Below are 15,482 nucleotides of genomic sequence, written 5' to 3'. Positions count from 1 at the left end.
AAGGCAGAAATAAAATGTTCACATTCTGGCCTCAGTGAGCTCAGTAGTATATTTATACCAGTTATTTAATTTAAATATAATCTGTGTTGTATGGTTACTTTTAAAAAGCAAGATATTTAAGTGAATTGTATACTCTAAGAATTATGCCTTGAAGCTGTCATACACCTGTCCAAGTTTTCTTTGAACAGGGAAGTTCAGTCAATTAGGACATATTGGTCTTTAGTAAGTACCCTAAGGACTTCCAGTAAATCAGGAGCCCCCCTTAACCACTTTTCTTTCTAATTAAAAAAAAATTGTCAGAGTGAATACAACTTAGTTTTAGGGTATAATTTCTTTTCTCTTAATATACTCATTCAGACCTCTTAATTTTTAAATTTCATTATAAATTCATTTGAGGAGAAAAGGAGTCTTGGGCATTGACCCTTCAGGAATGCACTCTGGCCCAGCCTCCCGGCCTAGCACCCGAGTGGTTCCCCTGAACCTGCATCAGATCAGCTCAAGGAAAGACCTCGGTTCTCTTCTGAGTGTTTATCTAGCTCTTCATCTCTCTACCTTGGGCTTAGTGTTCAGCTTAATGTTCTATTGCTGGTCCTCAGAGTGTCTCACTTGGAAACGATAGTATTTGCAGTTGACACAAATAATGAAGACAAACACTACAAAACACTCACTGTATCCCTGGTATTCTCCTAAGTACTTCATCATTCATTAATGTAATGAATCCTTCATACCTCAACAACCTTAGACATAATTATACCCATTTTTCAGATGTGGAAGAAGAGACACAGAAAAATTAAGTAACTTGCCCAAAGTCACACAGCTAGCTGGTGACACAGCTGAGACTGAAGCGTGGGTGTCTGGGCCCAAGCCTGTGCTTCTCATCAGGACTCTGCCTCCCCATGAGTCTGCAAGCCCATCGGCCACCATGTCTCCAGGATTTGTCGAAATCTGCATTCCGAATTATTGCTGTCCTCCATGGTTTATGCAGTAAATGCAGCAGTGTCACATCAATCCCAGGAGCAAACATTCCCTACCCCCGCGTTGCCATCTCCTGCCCTCTTGGGAGCGTGGCTTAGTCATGTAGATGAGAAAGGCCTGAAAAGCCAGTATCTTGCCCTATCATACAGTTCCCTCTTTGAGGCGCTCGAGAGTCTGATAATGAACATGGGGAAACCCAGTTCCCTCAGGTTAGGAAACCAAGGACGTGGGAGCAGGTGCATCACCAATGCTGCCTTCTTCTTCTGGACTCCCATGTAGTCCAACAGACCCTGAGAATGCCTTGTGCGTATCAGAATTAGGGAAATTAGGCAGAACGTTCAGATTCCAGTTCTTTCTGCTCCTGCAAAAATGCAGCTGTAGAGCTGGATATGACATCAAAGGGTAAAGGATGGTCCCTCAAAATGGCTTGGTTTCCTTGTAAGTTCTGATTTTTTTTTACCGAAATATTTTTTTCTGCAGAAGAAATTATGACCTGACAAAGAAATTTCTTTACACCTAAAGGGGAAACGTGCTTCTCCGAACTCTAAGTTTCCTTGTGTAGTTGTGTCATGCAAAAGACAGAGACCAAGGGAGTCTCCCAGGCCCTGCGCCCTCAGGGGCGAGACTGTGAAATCCACACACACCGTTTTATTGTGCTCTCCCCACTCAGTTCCTCCTAAACACAAGTGGATCTATTCTCACCTGCTAAATCCCGTTTACATACACCTTTTCTCTGAGGATCATTTACTTTTCTCACAGTAAGTGGGTTGAAAAACAAATCCTCTTGCATTTGGATTTGGATTTCTTTGGGCATCCCTTCGGGAAGTGGCGTGGTGTATGCATGTGGTTATCGGAATCTCCGTTACCAGGAAGCTGAGGTTTTTGTTTAGAGGAAAATTTCTCTTTGATTCATTTGTCATGTGTGCCCAAATCATATCAATACTTTTGAAGAATCCAAAATATGAAGCGAAAAGAAAGATGAGAAGAATTTTGCGTTGCCCCTGAATTGTTGTTTTCCAGTTAGCCTCACTCGTTTTTATCGTGGAACAATTTAAAGTTTACATGGCACCTTTCGTCTTGGGCAACTGTAAGAGCAGGGCCACCCTACCTCGTTGGACCCAGCTTAGGAGAAGCAGGACTTAAAGGGAGCATTTCTTAGGAGTATTGTCAGTAGCAACACACAGTCAGAAGTTAGCCAGAAGGCTGAAATTATCACCTAAGTCTGTGGCAGGGACTCAAGAATTCTGACTAAGAATTAGGCTCTTGGTTTCATCTCCTTTTATAAGGCATTTATGTCCCTTTCATGTATTGTTGGGCTGAATTGCTGGAACCCTAGAGTCCATCATTCTGCGAGAACCTGCAGCGGTACGTTCTGTTTATAGTCTGCGTGTCTGGGATCCATGAAGAAGTAGAGTGTTATGTACACGGTTGGGTGCGGCTGTGAGTTTCCTTAAGGAAATGGGCAGGAAAACAAATCCTATTTTAAGTTTTGTTGTTTTCTATATATATAACATCTGTACTCAGTGTAGCTTTCCCTTTTTCTGTCTTTTTTAAGGGAAATTGAAAACTGTAGGTAGAGATAGAGACCTCTTGTTCAGGGACTTCAGTTTTGTAGAAAGCCTGTGTAGGAGAGCCTGCCCCAGCCTCCTGAATCATAGCGCGGTCCTACAGTTTGTTTCTCCACCCTGATAGGATGCACACCCCCTGCTCCCAGTCACATTTCACAGAGGAAGAAATTGGGAAGCTTAATTGCATTTTGTTATTGAAGTGTTGCTTTCAGAGGCCTCCTCCTCTTGACAGGATTATAGCATTTGATTTTATTCAAATACATGTTTATTTATATGAGATTTCAGACTTCTAGTAACTCAAGCCAATGTCAAGAATTCATCTTATGTACGCTAACAGTTGAAAGTGACCGTGAATCAAAGTAAGCAGCTCTATTTGAAACTAATTTTCAATATTATGGCAGTATTTGTACAGTAGGTTTCATTATGTGTTTAAGTGTCTTTCATCATCAGAGTAAGGATTGGGCCATTTCATTTTCATGAACTGTCACGGCGTTCTGAAAGTAAGTCAGCACCACCAAATTCAGTTAGTCAAAAGCACCCAGTGCCTGTTACTCCTTTAGGTACTAGGGAGAATGATCTTTAGATTTCACCTCTGCTAAATGACAGGTGACTTGGAACCTTCTTCCTCCATCATAGTGGTAGAGAATGGGAGAAATTTTTCTCTAGCGTGTACACTTCATCTCTCCCCACCCCCCAGCCCAGGGTCTCCCCATCCTGTGAATCCTTTTCTGTTTGGGGACAGGGGCTGATCAGATATGAAGAATTGGTTCTGACAGTCGTGGTCCTCCTAGGCATCTGTTAGTCAGAAATTTCATAGTACTTAGGATGGAATATTATTTGTAATCTAGGGATTTGGGGCGGCCAAATATATCTTAGGTGACTTGGGATGGATTTGGGTGTAATTCTCAAAGAAATGTTGATTTAATGGTAAATGTTTCAGCCTTTCTTCCCTAAGTGACAGACATACTGTTAACATCTGGCCGGAGTGGGGATGTGGGGAGACTCGGGGGAGGGACGGAAAGGAGAGAGAATGCACACACGGGCAAGTTGGCATCATCTCAGAGCTATAAATCACAGAGAAAGGGCAGTTTTAGTTCTATTCTCAATCATTAGATTGTCTCTCAGAGTAATACAAGGCTTTTAACACCTGGGATTTTAGAGAATCTCAGGTACTCCCTAGTCTGAGCGATTAAGAGGTATTTGGGTCTAAGTTTAGTTATCTAAGATATTTACGGGAATACATCAAAACCCTTTTGGTAACATTCCCGCCTGCCCCCCGCCCCAAATGTGGGTATTTTTAGCCTTTACAACTCATGGCAAATTACTGTGTAAATAAATATTCCATCTGGCCCCAAAACAATTTGTTTCAAAGGAGCCTATTTCCTTTGCTCAATAGTTTCAGATAAAGTGAATGGATTTACACCATTTGCTCTTTGGTATAACTTTGTTTCACTAATATTAGTGGTAGTTAAGTTTTTAGAGTGCTAACTGCACGTCGGATGCCTTGCTGAGCAATCAACATGTGTTACCTCATTTAGTCCCTGTAAGAGGCTTCTGTGGTGAGCACAGTCTGCCGTCTGTAACACAAGTTCCGCATCCGCAGATACAGTGGGTGGACTGGGGACTGAGCATCTACAGAGTTTGGTATCCTCTGGGGGTGGGCCTGGAACCCATGGCTACTGAGGGATGACAGTGGAGAGGTGTGTTTACTGTGTAGCTATTTTTCACTTAACATGGCACTTCCATGCAAGTTCTGGAAGGACCTAGTTCGCAGGCCCGCATGATCAGAAGTCTTTGTGAATGACTGCCCACTCAAGAAGCTTCAGCTCCTCAAAATCTGGTTCTGCTCCTGGGTAGATCAAGAAACTGGGTAGTCAGGAAACCTGCCCCAGGTCACACAGTAAGTGGTAGAGCCCAGTGTGAAGCCCAGGCTGTCCGACTGCAGGCCTCCAAAGCACTCTGCATGTCGGTAAGAGGCTGGCCTTTTCTGACGATCTGTACAGGAGTCCCGCCTCATGCAGGTGTTAATGTAAATTATACTTAATTTAGAATTCTGTATTCTTTCTAATGTTCAAATGGGTTCTTTCTTGCTTTTAGTTTTGAAAGTACCTTTCATTAGAGTTAGAGGGTTTTTTCCAAGTATTGATGCATTGAATATATGTGTATATAATTATGCATTCATCTGAATTTGAAGGCTAATATGAAAATTTGAAGGCTACCAAATATAGTGACAGATTCCCCAGTGTCACCTGTTTGGAGCTCTTCAGGCATTCGAGTCCAGAATAAGAAGGCAAAGGCAGCCTTGGGGGTGATCTAGAAGCTGGTGGAGCTGAGCGAAGGCGTGAACAGGTGGGCACACACAGTCCCTTGCTGTTGTCTGCTAGCAACTTGGCCTCTGATCCTGGGGGACTGACTCTAGAAGTCGACTGATGATGGGTCCTCCTCATGCACCTGCTAAGGCCCAGCATTTCAGCACTGTGAGATGGAATGCAGTCATATTAAATGGGCCAAGCAGAAACTATTAATGCAAATCTGAAAACGTTTCTGAGTGTGCTGTTTCCCTGCCTCAGTATGCCCAGGCTCTCGTGCTTTTTGGTTATTTTTCTCCTCAAGCTTAGAAAATCCAGTGTTGCCGTTGGTAAAATTTATGTTTACTTATATGTTAATTTCCTTTAAGGTGGAAGCTAGTTAATATTGTACAATCTTTGTGCTTGAAGTGGTGATAAACTTGTCTAGGTAATTGTATTCCATGGTTTGCTAATCCACTATACCGGGGGTATCAAACTCATTTTCACCAGGGATCACATCAGCCTCGCAGTTGTCTTCAAAGGGCTGAATGTAATTTCGACTCCTTAACATTTACATTTGTACAGTCCTAGAATTATTTCAGCACTTTGAAGGCAACCACAAGGCTGATGTGGCCCCCGGGGAAAATGAGTTTGACACCCCTGCACTATACAGTAAATATAAAACCAGAGGGTTAACTTCAAAGTTATATAGGTCCTGTAGAACTTAACTTGGTGTCAATTAATAAATAGTTATATATAATGAAAACTAAGGATTCGTGTAGATAAATACAGTTGAAGTGTACTAGAGTAGACTATGATTTTGATGTTTAAAAGGAACATTGATGGTGGGAAATGACCTTGAAATAAATAGGATAGCCCCCAAAATTCATTGAGTATCAACAAACCCAAGACATTCTTTATTGTATCCAAGTTCAATACATATTTTCCATGTTTTTCTCATACATATTGGTAGTCATGATTATCTTAAAAACATTACTGGTAACTTTATAGCTGTCAAGAAAAATTTGTGAGTATTCCCTTTTTAGGGGAAAATTCTAGTTCAGAAATGATATGGGGAAAGGAGAGGATTAATGAGAAAAAGCTCATTTGCATATTTGGCTGTAGGAACAAAGCAAACCTGGCAGACAGCCATGACTAATGGGTGAAAAACATCACCCATGTCCTGTGGTGGGGAATATGTGAATAGTTTAAGTTGTGATCTGGCTAACGAACAGGTCTTTTTGATGTTAAGCAAACATGTTAAGAATATTTGATTTGCAAAACTTAAAAAAAAACTACGATTCTTCTTTTTAAGGATTCGTGCCCTAAGATCATTTTTAGGTGGGGGCATATTTACTGGTGACATGTGAGAGTGCAGTACGTACTGACTCCTAAATTAAATTAGAGTTGGAGGTGTGACATTAGGAAATTTTAAAGCTGAGAAAAGCTTTTCTTGTGAAGAAGGGGAGAGACTCTCAGGGAGAAGCAGTGAAATGGGGAAATGTCATGGCACCTTAACACTCCAATTACGAAAAAAGATTTAATCTCTGTAATTTCCACCAGTGATTGATGCCAAGCTCTTGCAATTTTTTTTACCCTGAGGAAACATTTCTGGAATTAGATAAGAGGTTTTGAACAAAAGGAGTTGCTTTTCAGAATGAGGACTTTAAAATTTTGTCTGCAGTATGTAAATTGTGTAATACAAGAAATTTCTGTAGCTGGGGAAAATTGTTGGGGGTAGCTCTTCACAATTAGAAAATTCCTTGTAGTGTAGAGAATACATAGGAGTGTGTGAATAAGAAGTGAGAGAGAATGACGCCTCTGCAGTCCTCTGTAGTAATAGGGCTCAACTGCTTGAAGAACTACCAGAGTTCTCTCCTACTTGCACCAAGGATTTGTTATTTATACCTGCAGATGCATGGCTTCCAAGTTAGGCTGCTTTAACACGTTTTTCTCTGCATTGGATAGATTAGATCTTGTTGGATCAGAGGCACGACTTCACTGAATTGAAAAAGTGAATTATTCTTCCTCTTAAAGGGAGAGATGTCAGGTTCCTGCAGCTTTCTCTTCACTGTGCTAGAAGGAACGGTAAGATGGGCAAAGTCGCATTGAGAACTTGATTGGGGCTCTCTCATTAACATTTGTGATATCAGATTGATTAGTTTCTGAAAATACAGTGGTGTTCTCTGTTCTTTATGTATGAGACATGAGTTCTCACTGTGTTGTCTAAAATTGCACTACCTGAGAGTCATATTTCAAGGACATTGATGTGTTAGCTCTCTTAAGAGAGTCTTCAAATTGAATTTTTAATGAAGATATTTTTAACTGATGAAAGCAAGTTTGAAAATCCATTAATAGTTCTTTAAAAATCCTATCACTGCCCTAATTTAGTAGGAAAAATGATTAGATAGTTGAACTATCCCATGGCCATTTTTAGAATCCACTATTTAACATTTCCTCATTTGGGAACTGAGAATTATGGAGGTGGTGTGAAGACTTCAACTTGCTTTATCCTTTGACTATGCTTTAGCTGGAGAGAAGATTCCAGTGGAGTAGAAATGTGGTATGCACTCATATAGTAATCACCAGCACTTCTCTGGGCTACCGCCTGACGTCCATGTCCAAACCTACCTAAGAGGGCATTCAAAAAGGTTAAGTTGGGCTTGTAATCCTCAAAAGGATCAGTTTCCCTGACCTGAGAATTTTTCTTTTTTAAAAAAATATATTTTATTAATGATGTCATTACAGTTCTATTTCCCTCTTTACTCCCCTCCCCCCTGTACACCCCTTCCCCCATTCCCCCCTTTAGTTTATGACCACATCTTAAGTTCTCTAGATTGTATATTTCCCATACTATTCTTGCCCTCCCCCCATCTATTTTCTACCTACTGTCTATGCTACTTATTTTCTGTACCTTCTCCCCCCTTCTCCTTCTCCCACTCTCCTGTTGCTAACCCTCCATGAGATCTTCATTTCTATGGTTCTGCTCCTGATCTAGCTGTCCTCTTAGCTTGCTTTTGTTTTAGGTGTGGTTCTTAATAACTGTGAGTTTGCTGTCCTTTCACTGTTCATCTTTTTTATCTTCTTTCTCTTAGATAAGTCCCTTTAACATTTCGTATAATAAGGCTTGGTGATGATGAACTCCTTGAATTTGATTTTATCTGAGGAACACTTTATCTGCCCTTCCATTCTAAATGAAAGCTTTGCTGGATAGATCAATCTTGGGTGTAGGACTTTGGATTTCATGAGTTGGAATACTTCTTCCCAGCCCCTTCTTGCCTGTAAGGTCTCTTTTGAGAAATCAGCTGACAGTCTGATGGGAACTCCTTTGTAGGTGACTGTCCCCTTATCTCTTGCTGCTTCTAGGATTCTCTCCTTCATTTTAATCTTGGCTAATATAATGATGATGTGTCTTGGTGTGTTCCTTCTTGGGCCCAACTTCTTTGGGACTCTCTGAGCTTCCTGGATTTCCTGGAAGTCTATTTCCTTTGCCAGATTGGGGAAATTCTCCTTTATTATTTGTTCAAATAAGTTTTCCACTGGTGGCTGTTCCTCTTCCCCTTCTGGTACCCCTATAATTTGCATGTTGGAGCGTTTAAAGATGTCCTGGAGGTTCCTACGCCTCTCCTCATTTTTTTGAATTCTTGTTTCTTCATATTTTTCTGTTTGGTCATTTTTTTCTTCCTTCTGGTCCACTCCCTTGATTTGAGACCCAGTTTCTGTCCCATTACTGTTGGTTTCCTGTGCATTTCCCTTTATTTCAATTAGTTTAGCTTTCATATGTTTCTTTAATTTGTGACTAAAATCAACCAGTTCTGTGAGCATCCTGATCACCAGTGTTTTGAATTGTGCATCTAAAAGTTTGGCTATTTCTTTTTCATTTCGAGTTATGGGCTGTGGGGCTTTGAGTTCTTCTTGAGCCATAATGTTTTGCTCTGTTTGCGCCTGTTATGTATGAGGAACGGATCCTTAGGTTTTCACCAGGGCGGGGCCACCCAGCTCGCTGATTTGTGACCCTGTATGTTGGGGCAGGGTCAGAGAGGGACAATGGCAGTCTCCTCTGCTGCTTCCCACAGCAAAGGAGCAAGCAGTGGGGCCTGTGCGGTCTGTCTCACTGCTTGCTCCTTTGCTGGTTTTTCTGCGCACGAATGTGTGACCATGGTCAGCCCTCAGCGGGTCCGCCCTCTGCTACTCCACACCTGGGATCTGCCCACGGCTGCCTGTGTGCCTGGGTTGCACGTCTGGTCCGTCCGGTGGATCTTTCCTGCCCGACCCCGCTCTGCTGCTGGCTCTGCCCCTCTTACCGATCTGGCTAAAGGATTCGTTGCTGTCAGACTTCCGTGTAGTTCAATTTTCTGTAGTTTGGCTGCGTTTTTGTTGCCAAAACTTCGTTGTTTTTAAACTTGGTTGTGCGAGAAGGTACAGTGTTTCCACCTATGCCTCCATCTTGGCGGAAGTCTTTGACCTGAGAATTTTTCATCTTTTTTTTTTAAAGCCAATTTTTCCATTTGTGTGTTAGTTGAAATCACTAATATTTTGCAGTATTAGGTGCTTGGAAAAATATATTAATATATATAATTTCTGGTTGCTGTGAGTCACCATTAAGAATATTCTTACAAGATGTCTAACCATACATTACCTAAAGAAAAAAACGGTATTTTTCCTGGTTTCAGAAATGTTAAGCAGGCATTCAATTTGCCCAGGACTCTGCTCTCTTTGGCTCTTCTTCCACTGCACTGGATACCCTTCTTATTCTCCTTTGCTAGCCCTTCCCTGGCTCCTCATGTGAGGGTGTCTTATCCAGTTTTCATGGCTGTAGAAACCAACTGAACACTGACTACTAAGTCCATCTCACCGGCTCATCCCCACAGTCTTCTAATGTGTGTAAGTGTCCACTTTATCCTTCCATTTGCTCAGGCCACAAACGTGGGAGTTTTCCTTGAATCTTTTTTCTCATACCCTGCACTCAATCTGTCACCAAATCACATTGTCTCTACCTTCACAAACCATCCAGAACCTGACCACTAGTCACCATCACAGCCGAGTCACCATCCACTATACCAGTTTTTGTCACTTGTCTCTTTGTCTGCCCTTGGCCTTTCTGCAGATCGTTCTCACTGCAGCAGTTATGAGATACTTTTAAAATGTAAGTCAGTTCGTGTGCTCTGAGCCCTTTCCATCTTGGTCGGTATAAAAGCTGCAAAGTCCTAAAAGTGGGTCTTCAGGCCCTTTATGGTCATCCACCATCACCGCCACCTGCAGTTTCCCTCCTTCTCCCAGGCCTGGGCACACCGGCTGTCCTGTTGTTCCTGTGGCAGGCCAGCAACGTCTTTCCCAGGGCTGCACGTTTCCCAGTGAGCCACGTCATCTGCTCCCCTACTTCTTTCAGGTCCTTGTGCAAATGTCACCTTATCAAGGAGGACTTCTGGACTGTCCTGTAAATATGGCAACCTTCTTCCTACCCCCCACCAACATTGCATTCTGGACACACACACACACACACACACACACACACAAATGAAATGCATGTATTATTAAGTGTTTCTTTACTGTCCCTGGCTGAAGTGTAAGCGGCGTAAGGGCAGGACCTTGTTTTGCACACTGCTGTGTTCCTGGCAGCCGCACAGTGCCGGACACAGGGTGGGTTCTCAATAGACAGTTAATGGAGTGGATGGACCTTGGGTCCTTTTCCCTGCTGCAGTTGCAAGACTACATTATTTCATACTACTTTTGATAGTTTTTTGATAGTTGGCTCTCAGTAATTTTCTTTATCCTCCTGGATAAAAATTTCATTTAAATTTTTTTCTTCATAAAAAAGCCTTAACTGTACATATTACAGTTTTCTTGAAAAATGTCCAACCTTCAGTAAAGTTTCAGGCATAGTATAGTGAACATCTGTGTACCTGTTAGTGGTTCTTACATTTGCCACTTTTGTTTAATTGCTATGCCTGGGTTTATATAATTTTTTCTAACCCATTTGAATTAATTATACACATCATAACCACTCATGCCTAAAAAGCTATAGAGTATATCTTCTAAGAACAAAGGCGTTTTCCTGCCTATCTGTGGTACAGGTATAATTTTCAAAAAATTTAACATTGCTGCAGTACTACTGCCTAAGAGTCCATATTCAAATTTCCCCCATTGGCTCCATAATGTGCACTCTGACTGTTTTCAAAATCTAGAATCTAGTCAAGTTTCAGTCATTGCAGTTTTTTGGTCATGTCTCTTTAGTCTCCTTTAATCTAAAACATAGCTTCCCAGACTATATTGGTCTGGCATGACTTCACATTTTTAAAGAATCCAGTCCAGATGTTTGGCAGGGTGTCCTTCAATTGGGATTCATCGGATTGTGTAATCCAAGTCTAATAATGAGAGAATATTTTTGACAGGAGTGTAACGCAGGTGACATGCCTCTCAGAATATCATCATTAGGCACATGGTATCATCTTGTTTCATTCCTGGTGATGCCAGTTCGGATCACTAGGCTGAGATGGTACCCACCACATTTCCCCCTTCTGAAGGTGTCTGCCTGCCTGTAGTAGTAAACAGTCTCTGCAGTGCTGCTTTGAGACTCTTCGGTCATCCTGTTCCCCAACAACCTGTCACGTGATGGAATCCATAGCTAATAATGATTCTTCCCTGAAACAATTACTATTGTGGTTGTACAAATGGTCATTTTCTTTTTTCTATCATTCCTTCTCAATTTACTAGTTGATATTATTCTGTAAAAAAAAAAAGCATTCCATCCTGTCTTTATTTTAAAATATTTTTCAGTATGAATTTATGAATTTTTATATCAGATGAGTTAATACCAATTACTGTCATTCATTTTGATAATCACATATTCCCAAATTTGGCTAGGGAGAGCTCTGTGCCCATTTTGATGGGGAAAATAATTGAGGCACCTTCTCTTCAGCATATTCAGGTATTAGAAGAGATAAAGCAGTCTCCTAGTAATTGTATACCATTGGAGGGAACAGATAATATAGTGGGATCATCCAGGGGAAAATGAAGCTGCCATGAGTGTCCCAGGTGAGCTGCCTTGTTCAGCTGGCCCTGCCAACCCCTCTGTAAGTACTGTTCTGGCGGAGGCAGGTCTGGAACTGGGCTCCTTTCATCCTGGAATCATTCCTGCCTTGTGTAGGGTATTTTGGCAGAGTCCTGGAGGATTTGGACCTGTCGATTCAGTAGTGGTCCCCAAATATAGCTGATTGCTGAAAGAGAAATTTTAGCTTACATTTGTTTGTTTATTGTTTTATTGGTTTTTGTTGTTGTTTGGTCTTTTAAGTACAGCTTCCAGACCCGTAGAATCTGACTCTTTGACTCAGGCTTCATACCTGTTCTGAATGTTTCAAAGTTTTCCTCAGGTGATCTTGCTATTTTGGGTTTGAAAATGAGTTTGTTTGTTTGATTAACAAGCACTTGAGAAGTCAGTACTCTACTCTGTCAGTTTCATTGAACACAGGGTCACCGGGGGCAAAGGATATATGACCTGTGGATTGAAGGCGAGTGGCCTGGGAACAGGTCTGTTGTGCTCAATACCTCGACATCGGTTTGGTCAGCCTTTGACCAAAGGCTGTGTTGGCCCAGGATGTGTTGGCCCAGGAGTGAAGAATCAGATGCATAGCTGATGAGAAATCTTCCTTACAGATTCTCTTCACTATAGGATTTTCACAACAGGTGCTAAAAATGGGGAATAATAGAAAGTAATAAATCCCGAAGAGGCAAAAAGACTGCCTTTTACTTGACTTTTCTGACAGGAACAGAATGTGTTTGACTTCCAGCTCCTACTTCATGGCTGTTGTAGTTGTGCAGAAGTAGTGTATGTCCATGAAACTTTTATGAACTAGCCCAGTGTTGTTTTCTCCAGACTTGCTTAAGTTCTACTGTTTACTAAAACAGTATAACTTGACCTTTGTTAAAAGATTTTTGGGGGGGGTGGGGTTAGTCTGTAAACCATATTTACTTAAAGCTCAAAGGTCACTTACACAAGTGAACCATGTAACCTCCATAGCAATAGGACAGGAGCTGAAGTCAAAGTTGGGAACCATGTTCCCTAGTGGGAAGGCACCTTGTAGGTTACTTGAGTTGCTGTAAAATGGGATTCAGCTCAGGAATGAAATATTTGGAAAACAGATGTCTGAGTTTTCTAAGCAATGATTGTATACTACACAGTACAGGTATGGTACCTTTCGGTGCGGTTTCATGTTCTGTTTTCTCTGATGTTTCAGTATCTTTTATAGGACCTACCACCAGCTTATTTGGCAAAGTTGAGCAGGCTCATTTTTTCTGGTGCATTGGAATAGGGTCAGATGTATTATTTTCTAAGATGCTATTGGGATATTCAACCACTGTAGATAGTGGTTACCTTAGAAGTAAGATAACAGAGACAATTGTTAGAGGTTGAATGTGCATTAGGGCATTATGGGCAATTTCTGTTAATCATTCTAATTTTTATAATGCAGTAATGCTAAATAAAATTACTTAATTAGTCCCTTTAGAAATAGGTTATCTTACCACTTTGGGTGAAAAGTAAATGAACAGGCTTTGTTTGTATTGCTGCTACTGTTAACTATATCTGACATAAGTGCATTGCTTTATCCTTAATAAATAACAATAGACTTTCTTACTTTTCACAACACACACAAGTATAATTATCCCTATTTTTAAGTGCAAAAACCATTATTAAGATAAAGTAACTGAGTTGAAGTCACTTAGCTGGTTAATAGAGAGACAGACTTGAAACGTGGGTCTGTGTGAGGCCAACTCTGTTTTATAAGGTTTCCCCCTGATGACAGATAGTATTTACAGCAAAGAAAAACATTGTAAAGTTACAATTTAAAATATTAAAATTACCCATAATTTCACATCCCAGCGATAAACACTTTGAACTTTTTAGGGAGTAGTGTTCATTATTGGTTTGAGAAAGTGTTCAATTACCTTAATTTAGAGCTTGTAAAAAGCATATGGAAATTATTTAAATTGAACTTATTTTCTTCTAAAATGTAGTTTAATAACTCTAGACCCTCACATTAAATCATTAGTTAACACATAATTGGAAAATGAAAGCTATTATTTGAAAGCCTGATTTTCTCCTGTGCACGGGTGCCAGAACAGTTTTCTCCCAGGCTTTTCATCACGGTGCACCCTGTGCAGAAATGTTCGTGCATTTCCTGTTGCCTGCACACTGAAACTTGGGCACATCTTGTTTTTCTCCATCAAGGCTCTTGCCTTTCCAGTGACATTAGTCTCTTATGAGTCACATTGTCATTGCTTTTGGTCCTGTTCTGACCCTTCTTAGGTATTGCAGTAAAACTTTTCTTTTTTCCCAGGAAGGTTCTTTGTGTTAGTACAGACTCTGCTGCCTGCCAGCACTTTCTCTTTAGTCTTAGTTTCTTTGTCTGCAAAGTTAAGGCATCAGATATGGTCACTTAACATCCTTTCTAGCTCTGACATTCTGTGATGCTCAGTGCTTTCTGGCAGCCAGTGGGCATGTGTCTACGACTGCCCAGTACACAGTAGTGAACCAGAGAAATTTTGGTTTACGTTTGTTCGTTTGTTTGACCAAAGGGGGTGCCCGGTCCAGGCTTCTGTGTTGGGATTCCCACCTTCCTGTTGTAATTATATTAGAGCACCATGTTGGTGAAAGGGTCGGTGGGGCTCATAGTTAGGAAGTGCTCCTCAGAAGCGAGGGTGCATAAGGGTGAGTATGCAGAGGAAGGGACTAGAACTGTTTTGCCAAATTGCACCGATGTTCAGTAGACATCTGGAGGTAACTCTTGAGGCCCAAAGGAAATTCCATAGGAGTGAAGGTGGGACAAGTAGAACAATGGGCAAGAGGTTGGATGAAGAAAAACATCCTGCTGTTGAGCTTTTAGAGCATTTCTAATGGTGCAAGGTCTAAATAAATGCTGACTGCCTAGGGTGGGTTGGAACTGAGATCTTTAGATTGATGGCAGGCAGAATGCCTCTGTGGCAAGAATTTTAGAAGGCAATTCATCGGTCACATTAGTTCAGTGGGATATAGAAGAAAACATAAGGTTCACATTATATTTGGGTTCCAGCCAAAACTCAGACATGACTAGTTTTATGATATTGGCGTCTTTGACTCTGCGTACCAATCTGTCATACCCCTCTCAGGTTATCACCACATCAGGCAGTAAAATCAGGAAAGGCTTTATTTAGTAAATCAGTAAAGTACAGTGCAGATATGTCCGTTGTTTGGCCCTGTGTCTGGGGCCTCATTCTTCGCTTTGCCACTTCCTTTTATTTCTACAAATTGAGTATAAACTGCGAGCAGGGCCACCACTTCTGCATCTCTTACATTCTGCTAACTTTTGGTCAGCTCTCAGCCTGTGTATCCTCTGTCATCGATCTCTGACAGAAGTACTTCCCAAGGAGCCACTTGAGAGTCTCTGGTTGAGTTTGCTTCTATGAGAGGGACCGTGAACTTAGACTGACTTACCTCACTGCATCCATAAGCAGTGTGAAGGTGGGAGCAGCCATGCCCACTGTTTGTACTTCACAAAGGTCCTTTACGTGACCTTTCAGACCTCAGCTGAGATTTTTCCTCTGTTTACTCCCGTTTGAAGAGTTGCTGTTTGGATTAGTGGTGGTACTTTGGAATTTACACAGAAAAAAACATACT

General features: G+C 41.3%; 1 protein-coding gene across 5 annotated transcripts in view; it reads left to right on the top strand.

The window, feature by feature from the left end:
* MCC (MCC regulator of WNT signaling pathway) overlaps positions 1–15,482 on the top strand; it is a 417,242-nt gene that overhangs the window by 208,644 nt on the left and 193,116 nt on the right. The window contains exon 1 of one of the 5 annotated variants that reach the window (XM_037167034.2): positions 12,912–13,014. The exons of the other annotated variants lie outside the window; for them this stretch is intronic. Within the exon in view, the coding sequence (XP_037022929.2) occupies positions 12,991–13,014 (24 nt within the window). The 5' untranslated portion in view covers positions 12,912–12,990. Of the gene's footprint in view, positions 1–12,911; positions 13,015–15,482 lie in introns of those variants that run through there. 5 annotated transcript variants of the gene reach the window in all.

This window comes from Artibeus jamaicensis, unplaced genomic scaffold (genome assembly GCF_021234435.1).
Source record: "Artibeus jamaicensis isolate MK-2021 breed Jamaican fruit bat unplaced genomic scaffold, CSHL_Jam_final contig_402, whole genome shotgun sequence".
Classification (NCBI taxonomy): domain Eukaryota; kingdom Metazoa; phylum Chordata; class Mammalia; order Chiroptera; family Phyllostomidae; genus Artibeus; species Artibeus jamaicensis.
Note: the sequence above shows the minus strand (reverse complement) of the source record. Positions and strands in the feature narration are given on the sequence as shown.